At 47.0% G+C, this 22,708-nt stretch overlaps 8 protein-coding genes across 8 annotated transcripts; 3 read left to right on the top strand and 5 right to left on the bottom strand.

Moving 5' to 3' along the window:
- Positions 1 to 1,124: 1,124 nt before the first annotated feature.
- Positions 1,125 to 2,880, bottom strand: LAJ45_08859 (uncharacterized protein; the record flags this gene model as incomplete). Its single annotated transcript, XM_046118408.1, has 8 exons — positions 1,125 to 1,285; positions 1,381 to 1,423; positions 1,483 to 1,611; positions 1,688 to 1,938; positions 2,015 to 2,191; positions 2,267 to 2,410; positions 2,471 to 2,513; positions 2,599 to 2,880. 8 exons carry the CDS (start codon positions 2,878 to 2,880, stop codon positions 1,125 to 1,127), a joined length of 1,230 nt encoding a protein of 409 aa, XP_045968364.1.
- Positions 2,881 to 3,733: 853 nt separating this feature from the next.
- Positions 3,734 to 4,728, top strand: LAJ45_08858 (uncharacterized protein; the record flags this gene model as incomplete). Its single annotated transcript, XM_046118407.1, has 6 exons — positions 3,734 to 3,787; positions 3,899 to 4,091; positions 4,168 to 4,217; positions 4,359 to 4,369; positions 4,419 to 4,558; positions 4,616 to 4,728. 6 exons carry the CDS (start codon positions 3,734 to 3,736, stop codon positions 4,726 to 4,728), a joined length of 561 nt encoding a protein of 186 aa, XP_045968363.1.
- A 520-nt stretch (positions 4,729 to 5,248) lies between these two features.
- LAJ45_08857 (uncharacterized protein) lies at positions 5,249 to 6,742 on the bottom strand (the record flags this gene model as incomplete). Its single annotated transcript, XM_046118406.1, has 1 exon — positions 5,249 to 6,742. The coding sequence occupies one exon, from the start codon at positions 6,740 to 6,742 to the stop codon at positions 5,249 to 5,251; it is 1,494 nt and encodes a 497-aa protein (XP_045968362.1).
- A 1,192-nt stretch (positions 6,743 to 7,934) lies between these two features.
- Positions 7,935 to 8,594, bottom strand: LAJ45_08856 (uncharacterized protein; the record flags this gene model as incomplete). The annotated part of the gene is made up of 2 exons (XM_046118405.1): positions 7,935 to 8,293; positions 8,369 to 8,594. 2 exons carry the CDS (start codon positions 8,592 to 8,594, stop codon positions 7,935 to 7,937), a joined length of 585 nt encoding a protein of 194 aa, XP_045968361.1.
- Positions 8,595 to 11,498: 2,904 nt separating this feature from the next.
- Positions 11,499 to 12,458, top strand: LAJ45_08855 (uncharacterized protein; the record flags this gene model as incomplete). The annotated part of the gene is made up of 1 exon (XM_046118404.1): positions 11,499 to 12,458. One exon carries the CDS (start codon positions 11,499 to 11,501, stop codon positions 12,456 to 12,458), a length of 960 nt encoding a protein of 319 aa, XP_045968360.1.
- Positions 12,459 to 13,552: 1,094 nt separating this feature from the next.
- Positions 13,553 to 14,368, top strand: LAJ45_08854 (uncharacterized protein; the record flags this gene model as incomplete). The annotated part of the gene is made up of 4 exons (XM_046118403.1): positions 13,553 to 13,629; positions 13,706 to 14,016; positions 14,073 to 14,121; positions 14,206 to 14,368. 4 exons carry the CDS (start codon positions 13,553 to 13,555, stop codon positions 14,366 to 14,368), a joined length of 600 nt encoding a protein of 199 aa, XP_045968359.1.
- Positions 14,369 to 17,541: 3,173 nt separating this feature from the next.
- On the bottom strand, positions 17,542 to 18,927 carry LAJ45_08853 (uncharacterized protein; the record flags this gene model as incomplete). The annotated part of the gene is made up of 1 exon (XM_046118402.1): positions 17,542 to 18,927. One exon carries the CDS (start codon positions 18,925 to 18,927, stop codon positions 17,542 to 17,544), a length of 1,386 nt encoding a protein of 461 aa, XP_045968358.1.
- A 1,836-nt stretch (positions 18,928 to 20,763) lies between these two features.
- On the bottom strand, positions 20,764 to 21,483 carry LAJ45_08852 (uncharacterized protein; the record flags this gene model as incomplete). Its single annotated transcript, XM_046118401.1, has 1 exon — positions 20,764 to 21,483. The coding sequence occupies one exon, from the start codon at positions 21,481 to 21,483 to the stop codon at positions 20,764 to 20,766; it is 720 nt and encodes a 239-aa protein (XP_045968357.1).
- Between the last annotated feature and the right edge of the window lie 1,225 nt (positions 21,484 to 22,708).

The raw sequence follows: 22,708 nt of genomic DNA, 5'->3' as shown, positions 1-22,708 counted from the left end.
TCAGCCATGGGTAGGCAACTATTACGCACATCCAGACGTTCCCCAACGGCGCGTGGCTGGAGAGTAAGTTCTATCGACCGACTCCCCCATTCCAGTGGTGATATAGGTGGGTGGTTGCGCTGCATGGATGGCTGGACGGCCCCACACGCAGACAGGGCGCCTATACTTGCTGTTTCTGCGGCGCAATCGGGATGTGCACCCGATCGGTTACTACAGGGTTGGAATCGGGATTGTTCTAGCCGTCAGGCGAGAGGTGGGATCTTTGTCCAGGATGTGTATGGCGTGTGTTATGTACGGGAATGGACTGGACCAGATGTGGTGAACGGGCAACAGGAAGGGAAATGGGAAACAGGTGAGAGTGGGTTGGGGTGGAACGTTTGGATCCGAGGTATTTGGGTTTTTCAACGAAGATGGGGATGGAGAGTTTCGGTCAGTTCTGGTTGATTGGATGATCTGATAGGACCATGTCTTCCCTCTCCGTTTGCGTCCCTTTTATATAACCTAACAATACACATATTCTGTCACCCAGTTACTATCTGTCCCCACTGTGTCCCGCCTCTCTTCGCGACGTCAACTGTGTCTCTAAGAGGTCACACATAACGTGCCTGTTTGGACAGTATACAGAGAGACAGCGTCTAAAGGCGCATGAGAAGGAAGAATTTTAAACATCACAGAATTCAAAGTTCGGTTTAACTGGGCGTCCTGTTTTCCAGGGTATTGCAGCATTATGTAGTTCGAAGGTGTTCCAGGGCGCCGGAAGTGCGTCCTGCGGTATCACTCGCTTAGCGAATTGTCAACAAGGGAATTGATCAACAGCTGCGTAGGACATTGATGTATTTAAGTCTCCTCTTGTTAGTTTTATAAGTTTCAAGAGGATATAAATATAAAGCTTTACTTATTTCTTCTTTCTTTTTTTTGGACAGACAGGGTGGAAATTGGAAGAGTTGTGGTGGTAAAGAGCACACGATGCTTTGTAATGTAACTTACTGTAGACTAAGTTCCAAAGATTTTGGTTACGATTATGAACATGACCACTATAAACATGGCAAAATCGACTCTATACCAAATCAAAAACCTTGGCATGACCTATCGTATATTTCTCACAACTTCCTCCAGCTGCCGCTTCAGAACATCCCTCCAGCCATCGGAGGGAGCTCCACAATGTCCGGAGTACGCTGACGGTACATTTCGGCCTCGTCGACGTCGCGGTTCCAGGACATCTCGGTCACACCGCCCATGGAGATCCAGTTGTCCCCCACGTGCTCCCAGACGTCTTCGGTAAAGCCTAGGATAGTGTAAGTAATGTGAACCAGGGGTCCTTTTTTTGGTTTAATTAATTAATTGCATTGTGAACCAGAGGTCGGGAGTGGATGTACGTACTGAAGACTATGCAGTGGATCAGTCCTTGGGATGCAACACAGGCCTAGGGACACCGGGGTGGTCAGTAGGAGTGGAAAACTTGACTTTGAAAGGAAGATTTACCTTCTCGAGAATAGTCAACCACTGAGGGGTGCCCCATCGTTCGCCGGAGGCGTGATAGACGTGCACGCAGGTGGGTATAATCCAGACCACAGCCCACGCCAACGGATACTTCATCATCCTGAACGAAGCCTATTTCCCCGCATCAGTTCTCCTGTGTACACTCCACCAAATATCCATAAAATCAAAGAAGTGGCAAGAAACGTACAGCACGTAGATCCTTCTCCGTAGCCTGATAGTTCACCGGCGCCTCCGCAAAGCTCTCTCCCCCGCCCCGGACCATGGTATCGTCTCTCTCCCTGATGCGGCGGTGGAACTCCATGTCGTCGGTGTCAAAGTCGGAGGACTTGGTGATGTAGCGGAAGAGGGAGATGTAGATTGTCATGATGACGAAGACAATGGTCCAACGGGGGATGTAGTTGATGAAGAGAGACATTCCGTCATTTTGGAACCAGCACCCTACATGCGTGTTAGTACAGGTATATATATTTTCTACGAAGTGGTAAAATTTGTGATGTAGGGAGTCAAAACATACAGGCGCCAACATCACCGTATCCCACAAGTGCCAGAGAGACAGAAGCACAAGTGATGGAAAGCAGCCATGGGATTGCCCATATCACGCCCACACTGTCACGGATGAACTTGGCATATTTTCCACCCCAGCCCACCATAATCCATGTGTTAATTGCAATAGTCAGAGCCCAATAATCGGCTGTGGTTCGCCAGGAGTGCAAAGGTTAGCCGGTAGTCCCACAGGAAAGAAAGAAGTAGGAAGGAAGTCAATTACTTTGGACCACAAACAACTGTGTCAAGAACCCACTTGTAGAGCAGAGCTTGGGGTGGTCCTGCTGGTTGATAACTCGGCCACTCATCTGGAATGCCGTGCTGAAGAGGAAGTTGAGACTCAGGAGCATGTCGCTGGTTGCCAGGCCTGTTGGGGAGTTAACATGACCGCTTTGTCACTTTCTGCCAGAACGAAACAAAGACATACCTGGCAGGACCTTGTGCCTATAGTATCTCATAGATCTCATGAACTAACCAAAATCACCCTGCGTCAGCAACCCCACTAATTTACCCCTGGCCACTAACAGAGAGACACCACTAGGACAAAAAGCCCACCTTGCAACTCAAAACGATAACCAACGAAGCCAAAAACGACAGCAACGCAATCACAAACAAAATCACATTCATCGATATACTGGGCGTGTAGTGCTCTACATGGTCCATCATATCATCCCCGTGCCCGTGCCCGTACCCGTGCCCATGGTGGTCGTTGATATCGGGTTCAGAGTGCGAGTGGCCGTGGTGGGTGTCGAGGGCAATCTCGCAGGCTTCGACAAAGCTGGTGTTGGTGATCTGGGTGAGGATCACCCTTGCACAGTCGGCAGTGAGGTTTTGCATTTGTGCGAAGGAGGAGGGAGGTAGTGAACGTGGGTGTGTAATTGTTATAAAAGAGCGTTGGCTATGATATAGTTGAGTTGGAGGGGAAGTGGAATGGGAGAGTTTGATCGAGGGAGGAAATTTTCATTCATGAAGGTGGGTGGGGTTTCTCCTTTTACCCCCAAGGTGTTTGTTTGTTTATTGGCTATCTCAGTGGGCTTGGTCTTTGGGTGTAAAACCTCAGGTGGGTTGCAGAGAGCGGATCTGAGTGATAGTTCATGATGGTGTTTCTGCAATGAAGTCCCCTCCTGTGGCACCAGATCACAACGCAAAACCGAATGGTTTTTCATTTTAGATCAATCATTGACTTACATTGCTAAGCACGCTTCTGCTCTATTTTCCCTTCCACGAATTGTGATCTTTGGTCCTCGGCGGAGGTCTCCTAACATCAGATTAGATATTGGTAGAAGCGGCAGGCTCGGCTCTGCGGCGGGATAGGGATAAAACGGCCATTTTGTGCTCAGGTGCTCCCTCTCCTTCTTGCAATTCTCCTACTATGCTATGAGATTTACAATATTGGCGGCGGCAGCACAACATTTACGACCGAGTTCATCCGAATAGGCCCTAGTCACACTGAAACCTCGACAAGCTTGTTTACAGTAAACCCGATGAGCCCAGCATCGGGTTTGCGCTCCTTAGAGCGGAGGGAGATAGTTTTCCCACCAATGCTACAAAACCGGCAGCCGCGTCGCGGTCCTCCTGTTCTAGATGCAAGATAAGAATCTCAAGAAGTTCAGTGCAGAAGACGTAGAACGAACACATCTCCAGCCCATACCCGTCCTTCTTGATCATTTAATTTGCGAAAACATTGATAATGCCAGCACTAGGAAATGACCCAAACCACACCCCGAGTGTTCTGAGTTGCGAGGTATAATGTTGTTCTTTTTCTTCCCTCCATTGAAGATGACAAGTTTATTATTTCAGTCTGCATTATTGTTTAAATTAAACCCCGTCTGGAGAGTGACGTGGGAAACCCTAGACAAAAGCTGGCACACGCCGTTACCCGGCCACTGCAGTAACAGAGAGTGAGTACATTTATAGAGGGGTCCCCGTCAACTACACACTCCGATGGACGTTTGCAAACCACACCGCGCACAGCCCTCTGTATGCAGACAACTATCGTGAGATTTCGCTACTCGAATCTAACCCGAATCCTCTAGACGATACAGAAGGTAAGTACATCCGGTTGACGCCTCGCTTAAACCCCCCCCCCCCCCCTTCCGGTTCTTTACTGAAGAGAATGAACAGAGACATGGCTGCTCCCGATCAAGAACAGCCCGACCCACAGGCGATGGCCAGTCAGTTCACGGAGTTGGCTACGAACGTTCCGAGGTTTCGCGACATCCCCGCTTTCGACAGTGGGACATTGATACTTGCAGAGCTGAGGGCGATGCGACAGGAGATGAGGAACATGGAGCGGAGGATGACGACTCGTCTAGAGGCGGCTTGAGTATTGACTGCCGCTCACCCGAGATAATAGACACTGACGATATGTTCAGTGATTATAACGCGGTAGCTCGGTTGGCGAACAGCTCTCTGGCTGTGACGGTTGAGTCGCAACTGATTCCTTTACGGAAGTCCGACAACCAGGAGGTGGAAGAATTCGCGGTGACACAGGCAGATATCGATAGGCTGAACTGTGAGTGTCCGAGGCTCTCGTGTGTTATAATGGAGATTGGTTGACTCTTCGTGAAAGCGGCGGATCTGAACAGTTTGCTCGAGAGTTATGGCCTGCCGACGGTGGGCCAGATAGCTGTTCGACGATGGCAGTTGAAGAAGTACTTCGGCATCACGGTGGCCGGGATATAGACTCTGCCCTGGCCAACCTGGCGAGGATGACTTAAGAGGAGTAGCATGTTCTATAGAAATCACGCCAAGTGATTGCATCTCAATATAAAGACAGTCGATTCTAGAGAAGTTCAACCACACACCGTTACTCACGCATCTGAATACAAGTAAAATTCGTGAGATAAGTTTATTTTTCAGCTACTCTTCCCCATCGCTTCTTTCCCTTCATTCTCTCGCCTCCTTAATTCATTTCACCCAATGCCCGCCGTTCGTAACTTTATTTTTTTTGGTATGCGGAGAATGCAGGATCTTACACGTACAGTTTCTTTGCGGTATTATCCCTGTGCGTAAGGGAACACTCTCGTTAGTCATAACGTCACTTAGTAGTGGGGGAAAAAAGAAAGAAAAAAACGGAAAAGAAAAAAAGGAAATGTGGGACTTTGCACCACGCAAAACAGTTGCGCTTTTTCGGACACTTACAAGCGCAACCCACTACTGGCAACTACTTGCATTCGGTATCTTCCTTCTACCCCTTTGCCCCTCAACTCTTGGGAGACCTAAACGCCTCCCCCTCTAGGTAAGGGAAGCCGTCCAGGCTTCCTCCAATCCTTTTCAGATATGCTGCATCAAAGTATTTATGCTTCTGGACATTGATACCCTTGAAGACGGAAGTGATGGTTGAGCTAGAGACCGCAACACAATGCGCAATTATGCCTACCTCCACATTCATATCTAGAACCTTTGCTATGGCGTAAATCGCAACCCCCGCAATGGTGTTTGAGTTTCTTGCGCTGAAGTTGCTGTCCATGATCATTTTCTTGACCAACTCCTCCGCCAGTCCTATAAACATCATGTCGTAACCTAGCAGATTGCAGAAGCGTATCATATCCTTTGTAGTATTGGCGTGGGGTGTAGGAATATACGGCTTAGCTGGAGGTACTACAGAAGTTTGTTTCTTTGGCGGAGCCGCCTCCGGATCCAGGTAAGGAAAACAGTCTAGGCTCCCTCCAATCTTCTTGAGATACTCCGGATCGAAATATTTATGCTTATGAGCATTGATACGCTTAAACATGGAGGTGATGGTTGGGACAGAGACACCAAGGCAACTCGCGATCGTTGCTTGTTCGGCCTTAATCCTCAGAACCTTCGCCATTGTGTAAATCGCACCCCCTGCAATGCTGAGCGGACTCCTCGCGCAGAAGATATTGTCCTTAGACATTTTCTTGACTAGCTCCTCCGCTGCAACAGTAAACTTTATATCGTAGCCTAGTATGTTGCAGAAGCGTGTCATGATTTGCCCAGCCTCAGTGTGTGTTGTGGAGATGTACTGATTCACAGGGGCACGCGTGGTTTTGTTACCATCTTCGTCTGACGTGGCGGGTGCACTGGATTTAAGAAGAAAGTGTTCGATGCGCTTGAAGGTACGGCCAATGTCCTTCTTGGGCACATTGGTCAAGAGGAATATCTCACGGAAGGTTCTGTCAACCTTGCACTGACGACAAGCAATCAAAATACAACTCGCCACCACTGCCTCATGCACAGTGGACCTGTTGTTCAACTTCATGCCCTCGTCCACACTCTTGTAGATATGCTTCGCCACATCCCTCACATCGTCTTGAATCCCATTCTTCCCACAGTAGATCTCGATTTCAGCGTAGGCCCTAGTGAGAAACCTACTCTCAGTGGAGCTATTGATCTTTTTATGGGTTCTTTTCATTAGCTGAGCGTGTCTGTCACCCTGCTTATCGGCAATGGTGGTATCGAATCCAGTCCCACTTTCAAAGACGCTTTGAGCTGCGCCAACTCTGTTTGGATCTGCTTTACTGGAGTCGTCTCCAGTAGTGAAACTGCGCCATTCAGCGCGTTGATCAATCATGTGATCGGCCATGACAAGGCCACACGATCCGCAGATTGTATCTCCGGAAGAGTACTCGTCGATGAGATTCGGGGGATCTTCGCGGCAGTAGGGACAGACAACCTTGACGGCAACGTCGAGGGTCCACTTTGGCCCTTTCGGCTTTGCGGGTGGGGCCATTGCAGCGGGGGGCTGCTCGGCAGAAAGGGAAGATATGAGGCTGGAAACTGTTCACAAAGCAGTTAACTCTCTGGGAGCAACTTTCCTGCTCACAGTGACTAACATTTGGAATGTGTTATGGCAGCCCAATACAGTGTTTTTTTTACAGTCTTTGCAGGCAGAGGGTTGCTTTAGATGCGTCTAGAAGCTGCTTCTGCAGCACGCCGAAAAAAGAAAAGGGAGTTTTTTTCCCGCTCAATCTGAATGTTCACATTAGCTTGTTCCTAGGTCAAGTACATTTAGCTTGAAAGAAGAATGCTAGGGTCTGCACTCACACTTCGACACGAAAAATACAATACCAAAAGTGTATTCCTTGACGGAAGCGAAATCTCACTGTGAACAACTTAGGTGTGTAGGTATTTTCTGTGTTGAATACATGTACCTAGAGCAAGATGAAGAGGTGGGAGGGTGCTAAGCGCCGGGTAATTTGAACCAGTCAACACTTCCCCAGACCTGAGCAACTTAGAATGAGTAAATTTTGGGTTTGGGCGTTGGTAAATTTTGATTGGCTGAGCATTTGTCTAAATTCGTGCAACAAGTGAGTTTGCACAGAACATCTTTTCTTCCTATAAATAATCCGCCCCGAACTACAGACCAAAGTTTAATCCTGGTCACTGGTCCGCCAGTTCTGTCTACAAAGGATTTAGTCAGTGACTCCTAGACTCTTTCACAACATGAAATTCTTTGATCAACTAGAGTAATGAATATAAGGTAGTCAGGATATACCTGCGGGCGATTAAAGCACACCCCTTGTGTTAGTAGAAATATACTTTCTTATACTGCTACATGTGGGTTTATTTTCCAGCATATATAATAAAGCAAAGATACCTTTTGGAGTTTAGTTGACTTTCCCTATGGCAGAGAAAGTAGAAGCTCCCTGCTATAGGTTTTGTGGTGGGTATGCACGTGGATGGCCTTAATAAATTTGGGTGGGAAGAAAAACTTGATTCCCTCTTCATGTTTTAACGTGTGTAGACAGTCTGTACATCCGCAGGACTAGGTGTTAAGAGAAGCTTGTGTACAAGAAAAGAGAAATCATTATGAACAGTTTGAGATAACGCTAGCCATGTGGCCGTGAAAGTCCAATTCTGACCACTCAGATACGGAATATCACTCACGCATTCCTTCATTAATCAATCTCAACTCTTTTGATCTACCCAATTACCCTTTCTCCCCTTATCAAAGGTCCGTCAGCCCGACTCATCTCCTCATGCCAAGTAGCCCACTTGTAGTACAGCTGCTCAGCAGTGACCTGCTTGTTTGGGTAACGAGTACTGAAGTCACGCGCCAGCAGCCTGAAATGATCAGCATTTACCACGGTTCCCATCTGTTTCACTGCCCAGATAAGCCAGCGCAGATCCTCACAGTTGAATCCTGTAGGGGTTGTTGCAATGGCTTTGGCTGCTGCTTCTGACAAGTCATCTTCTGAGCAAGTATTTCCGAACCTGTTGACATATGTGGTGCGAAGGACCTCTCGTGGAATATTGTTTTCATCTGCGTAGGTAGTATGCTCTAGTAGTATTTAAACACACGTATATTGTTAGTCTTGAGAACAACTTCGTCAAGGCCTGAAGTGGTACAACTTACGATGAAGTAGGATAAGAGATAGAGCAGCCTCCCACTCATCGCGACTGACATGTATAGTAGGACTTTCTGAAGCTTTGGGTGGAGGGCTTCCTGAATGCAGTGACTCCTGCTCAATTGTACTGTCACTACCAGGAATATGTACTTCGAGATTCCTATTCGGGGGTGTGGTAGGCTCGTCGTAGGTAACGCTCTGACGGAGTTGAGACTGTTGAATTGGAGTGGACATGATTCGATGTGCGTTTGGGGGCACAATCGGGCCCTGTACAACTCTGAGTTTACTGGCAAGGTTCTTGTGACGCTGTCTGAGAACCTCTGGGCTTTGGTGGTTAGGTAACTTCGGTTGTCCCATGTGTTGCTGTTTGGAGAACCGGTGGTGATTATCATCTAGAGTGACATTTTTAGTAGGCACCTGATTTTCCGAGAGACAAGTCAACTTTGCTCACCGTTGCCCGACCCTCGGTGCCTCGATAGGCTCTCCACGTTATTTGTACCAGTTCCTCGGAGGGAACTCTTTGCAGCTACCATAAACTTTTCAGCATCTTTGCTGACTAGATTTTTGACCTCTGAAGGAGCATGAGGAGGATTTTTGTGAAACATAAATTCGATACTGGCTGGGCTCCGGAGTTCTTTGGAGTTGTAGTGGACAAGGCAAAAGTAATTTTTTGTACCTTGGGAGCGGGGAAGTACGATTGAGAGATCAATATAGACAGTAGGGCGGAATAGATGTGTTCATGTAGGTTTGATAACTTATACAGGTGTGCACTCGGAATGGGCCCCCTTGAAGGCTGCCGAGTACGTCAGGGATTCTGGTAAAAAATACTATGAAGAGGGGCCCGCCCGGCTTGGCTTAGTGTCTCTTTTCTGCCTCCCTGGCAGTGAACAAGGCCCCGGTACCACGGCGTAAGATCAAATTGACGATTGTCCACCTACCTACACATTCTGTACATGTACATGTAGTTTTCATCTATCGGTTTAAAAAGGTTTACGTAGATGAGAGTCTACTATTCCCCTCAAATTGAAAGGCCACTGTGGCTCTAACTGCCTCCATGTGAAATACGAGCCCCGCAAGGCAGGAACCTACGAAGCACCTGTCACTCCCGAAAACATTCCAAGACACGATATGATTCTTTTAGTTTCTGCATCGACCTTTCCTATCCCCGCTCATACTAAACAAGGCCTGTGCATCAGATTTTCGAACCGTTTTTCATAGAGTGCAGTACATGTAGTCTTTCTCTATGTTGCCCAATGGCAAGGTCAGCTAGCTGAGGTTGGGCAAATTGAACTAAGAGGTCCACCTAACCTTTTCGAGGGTGAACATACAGGAAGTTCACTTGAAATATAGCGTTACCACACCTTTCACATCTCATGTCATACATGTACTTACATGTACATCGCATTATAATTGCTTCCGTCTGCCTCCGAGAACACTTGTCGGCAAAGTAATATCACTACGCATACGCGAGGGGAGAGGTCAAGCCCTCTAGAATGGTCAAATGGTAAGATGTTTGAATTCGAGCGTATCAAAAGTCCTTTCGCCGTTTCCTTTATATTTAATTTTCTTACGACGCTTATGGAATAAGACACTAGTATCTTGGCATTCCTGTAGAAATCCGAACGCATGCAGGTACACACCAGGACACCTTAGCTCAGCTGAGAGGGTGGAGGTTAGCAAACATAATAAGAATTCAATTCTTACGTAACCTCCAAAAAACAAAATATCATCTGCATCAGAAGTTGGCAGGACGAACGCAGAGCCTTGGCAAGGATTGTTTAAAAAACTGAATATCGTTAGCCCGGCACCTTGCCAAGGCGTGTTCTTACTTTTTTCTGAGGCTCTACGGAGCTTGCCGGTAATAAGTTCCAACACGGGTTACAACAGTCAACCCAAGCAGCAGAAAGAGGAGCTGAGTGAATACTTAGGTCTACAATCATAGAGAGATATCTACACTATAAAGGTGAGAGCCCAGACAGCCCTTGCGAAACGCAAACAACACTATATGTCCTTCTCTTTCACACAAACAGGGACGAAAGAGCGACGACGAAACAACTGACAAGCCAAGGTTAGCAAAACATCCCTTCTATCATTCAATCCTAGATGATTCCGAGAGCTAAGGTAACCTGGATGACTCTTCTAGTAGGGGCTTCTATCAACTTCAATATAAGCGAGGTTACGACTGATCGTTCATGACCAACCTCCATTACAATAACAACGGACCTCGCACGCCGAGCGCAAAAGCGAGAAGGCAATCGTTCCCACCAATTCTACCACAAAAATTACAGTCTACGATTATCCCTTCTGCTCCATACGAACTGTACTCTATATTTGTCGGATTTAACCCTACGCTGGACAAATATCTGGACCTCAATGTGACAATGCTAGGTTTGGACACTTATTAGATACTTCTGGCCTCATATTTCTTCATGGTTTCGGGAAGTGCTTTGTCGATTGTGTTTTACGACCTTTCTTGGGGAGGCTCCTATCTTGTGGCTGCCGCGAGTGATAACACTGGAAGATGTATCGCAAGTCTTGGCAACAACTCTAGCCCACGACAAGGAAAGACATACGGCGAGCGCCGGAGAAAATTCCAACACACGAGGAACAATCGTGTTTATAGTGGATAGATCATACTAGATCCCCCGTCCATCATCTAGTTCGAAGAAATCTGCTCACTAGTTATATGGGAGGAGTTGTTGCTATTCCCGGCGCCATCTAGAATCCGGAAGATGGGGCTCAAGAAGAAAGATAGCGATTGAAGACAGCGACGATATGTAAGCTCCTGGGTCAGTAGCTATCGCCTGGAGATTAAGGCTAAGGAAGATTATGGGTTTTTGTAAAACCATTTTCCACATTTATTAAACCGCGAGTACAGTCGGATGAGGTGTGATTGGCATCAACTGTAGACATCAAGCGCAACCCAAGCCTCAGAGAATGATGCCCGGAAAAAAGCCCGTTTGGTATAGTGGAAGTGAAAGGTAGGTGAATGTATCATCGTTTCAATCACCGGTTGCGGTGATTGGAGTTGCCCAAACAAAGGATCTCTTTAGTGGGTTCATTGTTGCGGAACCACGTGGGAAGATAAATCCTTTGTTCTAAAATAGACATAAAATTCCAATCCTAGATATTTGATTAATGTGCAAATACTATAAGGCAGTCGCTTACCTCTACCCCCGCAGCTCCTCTTCACCGCTCTCCGAAACCTCCGAAACCTACATTGAAATCCAAATATTCGACGAAATGACGACGAGAACATTAGTAGCTACCCCTACGAAGGCGGCACTGACACCATACAAAAGACCATCCAAAAGAAAGCTCAGAGAAGAAGACGCTCTCCAGGAAGCCAGAGTAAAAGAGGCGAGATCCCGTATTATTGTGACGGGCGCGTTCATTCCCGAAACAAGCGGGGGCAAAGACGTGCCGAGGCCTGATAGAGGAAAAGGCCGTACTCTTGCTGACCCTCCTCCGCCTTTCGATGAAAACAGCCGTTACCTCCAAAGCAACGAAATCTCTCCTTACTTCGCCTGGACCGAGAAGCTTGACCTTGACCGCGCCTCCCTCCCATGGTGGGTGCGTGTTCCGACAAGGCCGAATATCACCCACTTCGAATATATGAAGCAAACACGGAGCGTCGCGCGCACAACACAACTGCTCAACGAAGCTCTGAGAACGATGCAGACCCCGGAGAACCGGCGCACAAAGGAGATGAATATGGGGCTGCTCCCGGCGTTAAGCGAGTATGAGCAGAGCATGCATGGGAATGGGGAGAAGGGCAAATGGGAGCTGCCAAGGTCGACACACGAGACCTATGATAAGCTGGTTGTTCTATTGAGCCAAGGGGCGCCGGAGTTTCTTAGACCTCCGCCGCGATCGGAGAGGGAGATAAAAAAGTACCCGTTTGGCAGGTTTAAAAAAGTAGTGGTAAAGAAGTTGCCGCCCTTAGAAATGCCCTTGAAATGGGAGCCAATATACCTTAGCGATTGGGAGGAGCACATGTCGTGGGGGCCGAAGGAAGTTTTGGAGAGTCTTAGCTCGAGTGGTCTGGGAGAGGAGAGGAAGCAGAAGGTACGCGAGATGATGAAAGGGATCGAGTGAAGACCGATTGGAATTGCCTCTTATGTATAATAAATCTTTTTGTGGTTTTATGACGCTAGTAACTGACTGTAGCGCTTTGAGCGGACAGTCCTAGGGAAATTTTATTGTTGAGTAGCTTGATCTAGCAGGATGTAGTTTGTATAAGCCTTGGGCAGGTGCATAATTCTCCCGCCCATCGTAGAAAACCTAACCCTATCACCGCTAGTCGTAAAGATAAGATTATCGATGCCAAGCCACAACGTTGGCAATGTCAGGGCGTGCAACAGAGGAACGGACCTCCTTCTTGACATTTTTCGCCTCTTCTGCGGGAAGCTCCCCGCATGAGACTATTTTTCATTCCGGATCGTTGGCGACGGTGTTGTGCAGCTACTCATTCTGCTCCGGTTAAAAGTCATTGGCTGCCAGCAATTTCCACTTCGCCAGGTTCTTGAATCTTGAAAAATGACAAAGGCTGTTGTGAGCGAGAACTGCCAAGTACGAAGTGGGGTCATAAAAATCACAGATTACCCTTCACAATCTATGCTAGAGCCTCATCGTACTAGATCAGTATGGTGCCCAAGACTCTAGCAGGTACAGGAATGAAAGTGGAACTAGTATCTTTGTTCATAGGAAGTACATGTCGAGAGGGTCGACAAGAATGCTACAGAAATTAATTAATGCCGGGTGGAAAGAACTCAACATGGAGAGGCCGAGTGTCTTTTTTCTCTAACAGATGTGGCGCAACACAGGTGTGGGAATCTATGGGTTGAAAGGTATGGGTAAGAGAGAAAGCGTTGACCCCTCGTAAGGCAAGGTTGGGCGGTGATAATGGTACATGTAGCAGTAGTTGTCTTGGAACGAACATCCTTTGGTCCTTTAGCCACATTGACTGCCCGGTGTCCTTACCCTATTACAAGCTGGCTGTAAGAAAACCCTTTTCCACCCACAAAGCAGTCCTCTAGAAAAAGCCCCACACAAAGCCTTCCTCTCCACTTCGACTCCCACATAAATACTTCTGCCAAACAAACAATCCCTTCATCACCACCAACATTCACTCTCATTTTTCCGTATCACCGTCAGAAGTAAATTCTAAACGCCCTCACTCCTTAATCAAAATGCAGTTTTCTACGCTCACATTTGGTCTCGTTGCTATGCTTATGGCTGCTCTCCCTGCCATTTCCGCTCCGCAGAGGTATTTCTTTTCCGCTCCAGCTAGTTTGCTTCTCTTGGTATTCTTCTGTGATTTTTCTGATCTGGTGTTCCAACAGTGGCCCCGAGTTCGACGATGCTGAATTCATGCTTCCTGATGTTCCCTCCGAGGTTGCCAACATGTTCACACCCCCTGAGGGCCTGAAAATCATCACCGACACTACCCTTCCACAGATGACCGAGGGGCTTGCTAGTGTCTTGATGACTATGGTCACCGCCATCGGTGTTACCACTACTCAACCTCCTTCCCTGATGCTGCCGACCTCCACCGGGGATGTGGTACCGCAGCATGATCATGATCTTGACAACATTGAGGACATGGAAGATATCGAGGACATTGCGCTGCCAACTCAACTTGTTTCCCTTCCAGGTATGAATCGGTCGCTCTAACGATTTTTATGGACGATAATTAATTTGTACACACAGTCTTCACTTACTCCTCGAGTGCTGCTACCGAGACCGCTTCTTCCGTCATGTCAGCCCCTACCAGCCAGGCCTCCAGTAATGGTACAACCGTTGGTCCCATTGATCTTGCTAACCCGGCAACCATGGTTACTAGTACTATTCCAACATCCATCAATGCTACCACTACCGGCAACGGTACTCATACTCACACCATGACAATGCCAACCGCTCTTGCCAACTCCGCCAGCGGTTTGCAACCTTTCTTGCTCTCCGCTACTACTCTCCTCGCCCTTGGTATTGCGATTTTGGCGTTGTAGGATGGCCAATGGGTCGAATTGAGTCGGATTCAGTAAATATAATTTACCACGTTCTTTTCTCAATTTCTTTTGTTTGTCTGGTCGTTCTGTAACATCCAAGAAGATGAGTTAGTGTTGTTTGTTTCTAATCACTTGTACTATTCCAAGCGATGGTTAATATGTTTCCTTGTTTTAGTTTGTGAATTGGGCTATAAACTCTCCTTGTTTTCTTCTTGTATTCACCGTTTCTTTAGAGCTTGATATTTGAGCTGGTTCACTCTGAATCTACTTATTCCTGCATTTCAGTTCGTCTATGGTATAGCTGTTCGTTATGTCTCAGCTCCTCTATACCGTGGACCTCGAAATAGCTATAGAGAAAGTCAGATACTTCACGTCTCTTATCGTCTTTGTTTTTTCCTACTCGGTGTGACCCCACATGCGGGGCCTCCAGGGGTGGGGGTGTCACCAATAAATATTGCGTTCTCTACAAATTCCTGTCTTAGAAATAGGCAACTGAAAAATAACTATGACTGTTATACAGCTTGGTATGTTGATAATGAGGCTGATCCAGTTCACGGGTTACCTGTAAGCCATTCTGTCAATAATCAAGTGCTTTATTCTCTTGATGTAAATATAGTATTCATATTACAGTCAGAGGTTAAGTTCTCCATGCTCTCTGAAAACAAGGAAGATCGCTTCAAATAAGTAAATACATGAAGATGGTGGGTAGAGCTAACGCTACATCCGTAAATTTCAGGTACCCTCTCATCCGCCGCTCCTTTTTCCACACGACCGCCGGGAACTCACGCATATCGCAGACCCCATCATGGATGTCACCAACACCAGTGCACTACTTTTAATGCTATTTTCCTGGGGGCTGCGTCCTGTCCGCCGGGCTGTGGCCCACGGGTGGGTATATATTCGATCGGCATAAAAGCGAGATTGTCAGCTTAGAGAAAGAAGAAGACCAACTGAAAAATAGTGGAGGAAAAGGAAGAAAAAGATGATTGAATAACGCCCTGGTCAGGAATCGAACCGAAATCCCCCAGAATGAAAGGCCGCTGCGCGTGGCGGACATTCCGAGGTACATTGTCCACTACATGTATGCTAACAGAGCTTAGATGAATGTGCCTTGGGGTGCATGTTGAAAATGGTTTTTTCGTCTGATGCCGTTGCGGCCTGAATCACCAGCACTAGCACTACGCGCGCTACTTCGTACCATCTTGCTCTCGGTGAAGCTACTTAGGAATTTGACTAGCAGTGCCGGTAGTGCGTAGGTGCTACAAGCAGCTCCTTCCCCCCACGCTGGGATCTGTCCCAAACTCCCAATTACAGAGTAAACATCTCCCAGGTATACCTCTCCGCATCCCAGATGACAAAATCACAATATTATAAGCACCTAATTCTAGACTGGAAGTCGACAACAATAGAACTGACCATTTAACTGCCATCCTTAACGTTGACTGTCGCTTGTTTAGCATCTGTCCATGTCGCAGCTCAAAAAAAATCAAAAAAATCAAACAATAATCTACCGTATTTCGAGCACTAAGTGGTAACTGGAAAAGAACACCCTGGCCCTTGGATAAGAGTAGAGTGGTGCACAGGGAGGTAAATTCAAACTGATATCAAATCCAGGTAGACAATCGAAGCTGTCGGGGTATACGCCTCCGCCCCTGCGTTTCTTGCGTGGAGGTTCAACGAAATGAAGGAAAGAATATTGAAGAGAGGGCAGGTGTTTTCAGCACATAGAGCAGAGCGTTTTTTCGAGTTCAAAAAGCGGGCCTTTGTAACTTGAACTTCCTCGATTGTGCTAAAGTGCACAGATTGTCCTATATACTAACTACATGTATCCAGCCATATTGGCCATACCGCTGAATGACCTCGCCTCTTTATGTACCGGGAACTCTATACACTATATTCTGCTGAACAGAAACTCGAAATCAGCATAGATATGCCCACACCAGAAGCAGAGTTTTGGTGCGCGTTGCGGAGGAGCGGGAAAAGGTAGACCCGCGGATGCATTTACCCTCGCAGCATTCCTTTCACTAAGCTGTCTTTTAATTTCACCGCAGGGGCAGTGATATAGAGCAGAATATGGCGCGTTGTTTGGCGTTACCCATACACTGCCTCCCATGTCCCGTATTGCATTCATGTCGACGGGGATGAACAGTCTCGGAGGTCTGTTCATAGAGTCCTTACTTCAGCTAGGAAACTAATAGGAAGGCACATATACCCAACTCACCCAAGTCTAACTCAGAGTACGCTTGTTTTAACACTCGGTACCGTAAAAGCAAATAGGGCCCGTGGGTTATGTTCAATCTTTGTAAAGTATTGACCATAATGTCGGGTGGGTACTCCGCAACCGTTGGGTGGGGACTGTACAATAAAGGAAAGAAATTCTCAAATCTTCTGGGCTAAAAACGATTGGTTTGAATGTAACAAATAACGACAAACAACGTGTTAAACCTTTGAATCATATCGTCACTCGCGATTACATGAATCATGGAATATCACTCGCGGCGGCAACCTAGCGCACTGCCTGATATCGGAGAAAGCAACACGCGGGGGACACAGATTTCTAGTCGGACTTTAAAGTAGCTTTCCAACACAAATTTCGTGTTTGTACTGGCTATCTCTGAAGAATTAATCGAACGTACTAGTAGATCAGTGCTGCGACCCCCCGGGGGGGTCATTCCGATTAGTAAGGCTGGGCGGTAATGGTTCGCTGGAGGTTTATGCGGCGTTTTAGAATCGCGCTTAAATTTTTACGTTAGAGTCCGGCGTTATCTCTTCGTGAGGAAAAGGGCTAGAGCCCAATTGATATTATAAATAACCTAAATATTCCATATTCGGTGGTATAAAAAAGAGCAAACACCAACCATTCGGTTGCCATATGGGTTCCCACTGTATCAATAAAGGAAAATGAACAAACCCCACGCGGTTTAAAGACAAGAAGACATGGCTCATCGTGAGAAAGAGAACCAAAACACCCCGGATAAAAAAAAGATGAATGAGATTTAAAGAAAGGGTATAGTGCATATCATTATTAAACTTGTGTATCATCAAAACATGAAGCAAGATTCATACAAGCACTGAAATTTGCAAAGACAGGCTCAAGGAAAAGCGGTGAGCAATGTTGCTGAAACAGAACAACCTGAAAGGAAAGACGGTTGCCAACAGAAGGAATGCGCCCTCTAATCCCACCCCGGATCTGGTCCCAACCCAACCCAGCTCTTCATCTTCCTGGCAAAGCGCTCAAGTTTCATCTGAAACTCGCTCTGCGCAAACCTCTCCATATTCCCATGGCGTCTCTCCAACTGTTTCCTAACCTTCCTCCTCTCCTTATCCCTTGCCCTAATCGCCGTCTCCGCCTCCTTATCCTCGGCTTTGAGTCTCTTACGCTCCTCCGCCTCCTGCTTTTTGGTGCGAATGGCAGCCTGCTTCTCTTCTTCCTTGTTGAACTTATCGAGCTCCGCCTTGACGCGGAGTGACCTCTTCTCTGCGTCGCGCCGTTCTTTGTCGGTCATGGCGGCGCGGGCGGTGAAGCGTTGTTCGGCGATGTCCATTTGCAGGGCTGTCGAGCGGTGGACGTCCATTGAGACACACTCACGGCTAGTGGAGGTCCGGATGGACTGCTCGACGCGGAGTTGGGAGACGAGGTTAGCTGGGGTGGAGACACTAACATTGTCCTCGGTGTTCTCAGTGTGCTCGAGCTCGAGCTTGTCTGCAGGGCGTGCTTTAGGTGACGGCTGAGTGACAGTGACCATTGGAAGCGCAGGCTTGATAGGACTTGGGATAGGTTCACCGGGTACTTGGATGTAGGTGAGGGGGGGAAGAACGTATGGAAGATCTGTAGGACCCGGCGGAGCAAGTAGCGCGGGAGGCGCCGCGGGTGGCTGGATGTAGGTGAGAGGCGGGATTACGTAGGGCAGATCAACTATCACGGGAGGGACAGTAACCTTACTCCTTCTCAGACTACCAAAAATGCTAGAGCGGCTGTTTTCAGAGGGAGCCGAGGTAAGCGAATCGCGGAAACTTGGAGTGCTGATCTGCTTTCGAATATCCCCGGCCAGATTAGGAGGGCGTAGGTTTACTTCGCTTCTCTGAACTCGAAGAATTGAGGTATTGATTGTGTTTTCGGGAGGCGGGGCAGCAACTGCGTTGAAAGTAGCATCGATGGAGCCGCTGATCTTAGTCTCGGTGTTGTTCGCCGGGGTAATTGTCGGGACCTTTGTAATGGCTTCTCTAGTTTCACCTATTTCTTGTAACTTGGGAGTCTCATCAGTCCCTTGTTGAGAGGTGATTGTCCCTGTGAGTCCTGCTGTATCTGAGTTGTCGGGAAAGAGATCTGGAGGTACAGGAGAGCGTGCCTGGCTGAGGTTCATATGCTCTTGAAAGCGGGAGACATAGGCCTGGCTTCCCACACTTGTACGGAAACTGTTGAAGTTGGAGAAAGATCCCTGGCTTCCTAGGCTTCCCTGGAGACTGGGAGGATTGGAGCCATAGTAGGATGAAGACTCTACAGGCGGCTGGGGATACGGGTAAGGGTTGGAATTGAAGAGTTTGCCGTACTCCGACATTTGTTAAAGGTAATGACTGTGGTTGTAAATGACAAGAAAGGACAGTGGGGGAGTGTAGTTGGGGAGTTGGGTGAGAGATTTTAGGGTGGGGGGAGGGAGGAGGAGACTGTGGGCGAGAAATTGAAGAAAGTGGAAGGTCCTCCAGATGGCAGCTTCCACACGAACAAGAACCCCAGCTGGACCCAACACAGTACCCGCAGTAGTAAGTAACCATTCCCCGAGTTCAGCCTGCGCATACCAACCTATGCTTGGAAGTAGTTGCCGAAGCCATTCCTTTCTTTGAATAATTCTAAAAATGCTAGTCAAACCTTTCTTCGTAGAGGAAGAGATAGATGTATATGCGCTGGGGTAGTAGGAGGTGATATGAGGCCTTCGAAGCCTCGAGATCGTTAGGATACCTTCCGGTTGCCACTTTGAGTAAGATAGAGAAGACGATATTTAGGAAAAGGGACATTTGGTAAACTCGTAGATTGGTGTGGTGATTTTCCTACCCGAACAGTTTCAACTTCACTCACTGTGCAGAAGCTAGTCTGTGCACAAGTATCCGAGAAAAGAATAATTGAGTTAGTGACCTATGCGGATTGTAGATAATATTTGGGGGGCTAAGAAAGTGGAAAGAAGTTGTACAGTCTATAAAGGAAGAAGTGCAGCTTTTGACAGATATATCCCATTACACAAAGTACATCTAGTCAGCTCTTCCAGAGTGCAGGGGGTAAGAAGGAGACTCCGACCACTAAGAAATCGCAACGACTTACTTTTTTATCATCGGAGGTTTGAAAAATTAATTTACTCCCGAAATTCACCGATCAACGCGGAACTGAGATTACATGTAGTCCGGGGGCCGTTCTCCGGGAGAGTGTAGAATCATCTGCTATAACTTAATTAATTAAAAACGGTAGTGCTAATAGCTTCCGATAATATACCTACATGTATGAGAAATTTTGAAACCGCGTTGCTAATTACAGAGTTTGAGCTACGGTGAAGCCCAAATATAGAGGAACAGATTGAGACTTACTATTTCAACTGCGTACACCTGTAAAATACTTGAGGTATCGGGCCCTATCACTTCCAAAATCTTCCGTTATGTTAGTTAGTCACCGAGATCGAGATGCTCAATTAAATATTAAGAAATAACCACTTTCCACCCCTGTCTCGCCAGTGCTCCTCCTCCGGTTGGTGGGGAGGTAGTAAGCCAAGTAACTCCGATGCCGAGCAGGATTGAGTTTGAAGATATAGTCGCTTATATATCATAGAACATAACATTGTTTGTCACAGGAATAATAAACATTAACTTAGCTTTGCTATATCATTGTATATAGGCTTTCATATGAATCCGACTGTAACAGATATAGAACCGGAACGCCACATTTCTTGGCAATGCCACCACAAACATCAGATACTGTGTGCTTGGCTAGCGGCACAGTAGCCGAGATATCTTTAAAAGATCATTCCTGGGAATCAGCTACAGCTGTTCACTTAAATCAATGAAGGACTCTGAACCTATAAAACTTCAGAAAAATATCACTTTTATTCTCCACGCAGTACGAAATATCCCTCCAAACCTATAGCTAGCAATAGATCCGAATTTCTTTTCCACCCGTTCCCAAACGCACTGCTAACAATCAACCATATAGAAGCCTGCATGGAAGCCCATTCCACCGACATAAGACGCCCAGTAGATCACTTAAGGATCATATGCTTAGCCACCTTCCCTGCTCTAGATCTCCGCCAGCAGCACTCAAACCTCCTCATTTTCATCGATATCTATAACTCCGAAGAACCCTGACAAGCTTCTGAACACCTTGGCTATGAGTCCATTGTCTTTGACAGTGTCCCTTACATCTTCACATCATCATGATCAGTCTCATACATATCCCATGTAGCTGTATCGAACATATCAGACTCACTTTGAATGACGCCAGGAGCAGACGACCCAGCACGACAAGCCTTGTCCCAGATTTCCCACGGGGAACCCTCCTCCCCATCCACCGCTCCAAAGTCCTGGTAGAACTCGGGACGATTGCGTGCCCTTGCCACTAATGGCAAGTTGGCATAAGGATACAAGTCCGCATCGAACATTCCCTCAGGACGCTTTCCCTCACGGACGTGAACAGTGTTCGCAGCGTGGTCAAGATAGGTTCCAGAGCCATAAAGCTGAAGCCTTAAGGGAGGTGGCATTCTCGCGATGTCGTCCTTAGTACGTGTGCAATACGTATAATACTTGTAGGGACACTGTTCATAGCAGTGATACGGTTCCTTACACTCATGGCCGGGAGAGGAGTGGAACATATAATAGTCGAGGATCTGAGCGAGGAGTTGATTGTTGGATTGATCGACACAGCGGGTGTAAAACAACGTTTTGACTGCCTGCTCAGCGAGGTAGTTATGTTTGCTGCGGTCATCGTCGGTGATTGACATCAGGCAGGCAGTGCAAGGGGACTCGCTGTAGTCGTGGGAGACGACGTTGTGGATAGTCTCGGAACAGTCCATGCTGGTCTTTGTCGACGTGAAGACCGGGTGGAAGCAGCTGTGGTGGGTGAGGATATTGAGGCACATATTTGTGTTTGATTTTGAAATAGAGGATGAGTGGAAAACGAGATAGAACTACTTATGGGAGGGTATAGGAAGTTTGCTGTTTGCTATTGATGGATGATCGATTGAAAACGGTGTGGGAAGAAAGATGTTTGGTTGTGGGTGCTACAATGATTATATGGCACGGGAAGACTCGAGTTGATCGCTAACGGCTTGGCTCGAGGGATGAAATACGGCTTTTGAAAGGAAAACGCTAACCAAGGGGGGGTAGGACATTTGATCTGTTTATTCAGGTGCTTGAGAACAGGCGGGGAATCCTCTTTCGTGTAGTCTCTAATAGTATTTAGTTTCAAGCAGTCTTCCCTGCGATTGTTATCCCACCGAATTGTACAATGACAGATTTAAGAATACTGTCCATTGTCGACCACAACGCGCGATAAAAATTTCATGACTGATATACGGATTAATCATAGGCGGTACTTGAATAGATAAAATATCATTTAAAATAGAATTGGATTTCATCCAACGCTCCGTAGCAAATAGCTTCTGTGACGCAGATCCTCCGCACTCTTTACGAATAAACAGACTATGCGCTTAGTAGCCCACTTCCTGCATATGCTTTTAAGAGGGATTGCACACTCGCAAACTCTAGTTAATTACCATTACTCTCCTCGTCCTTCATCCCGATACCCCGGTAGAAGGATAGAAGGGGGTAAGATCTACGCCTTCAAAGTAGAATAAGATAACCGGACATAGAAAACAAAACTCACCATAATATCCGCCACAACACTTCAAATGTATTAAGAACCGTTCGTGGGAATCATTGAAAACACTATTTAGGTCAAGTGTGACAACCAGATTCATGAACGATCACTCGAACATCGAGCGAGAACCTATGACTGACTATGTTGTGATGGCGGTGAGCATTACGAAGAACCACCAGCGAGTGTCCTTAGAGTCCTTAGAGTTTTAATAGAAGTTGGATGTAAAAAAAAAACCAGGGAACGGCCTTTTTCTGTGGTGCCTCAACCAATGGGGTAGGGGAAGGTCATGCGGGTGTTTATGTCCTCTCCACCGAGGAAATAGTCATGAAATTAAAAAGAGAAGCAAGCCCAGTAGTGCGCAGCAAAAGGCACTATGTCCTACGTTCAAAAGACATAAAATACTGAGGATCTGTCGGCTGAAGTAACATAAGAACAGACTTAACTTAGTTTTCCTATACGTCCAGGCGTTACACTCTTAGTTATGA

This window comes from Morchella importuna, assembly GCF_003444635.1.
Source record: "Morchella importuna strain M04M26 chromosome Unknown Morimp01GS032, whole genome shotgun sequence".
In the NCBI taxonomy this organism is placed as follows: domain Eukaryota; kingdom Fungi; phylum Ascomycota; class Pezizomycetes; order Pezizales; family Morchellaceae; genus Morchella; species Morchella importuna.
Note: the sequence above shows the minus strand (reverse complement) of the source record. Positions and strands in the feature narration are given on the sequence as shown.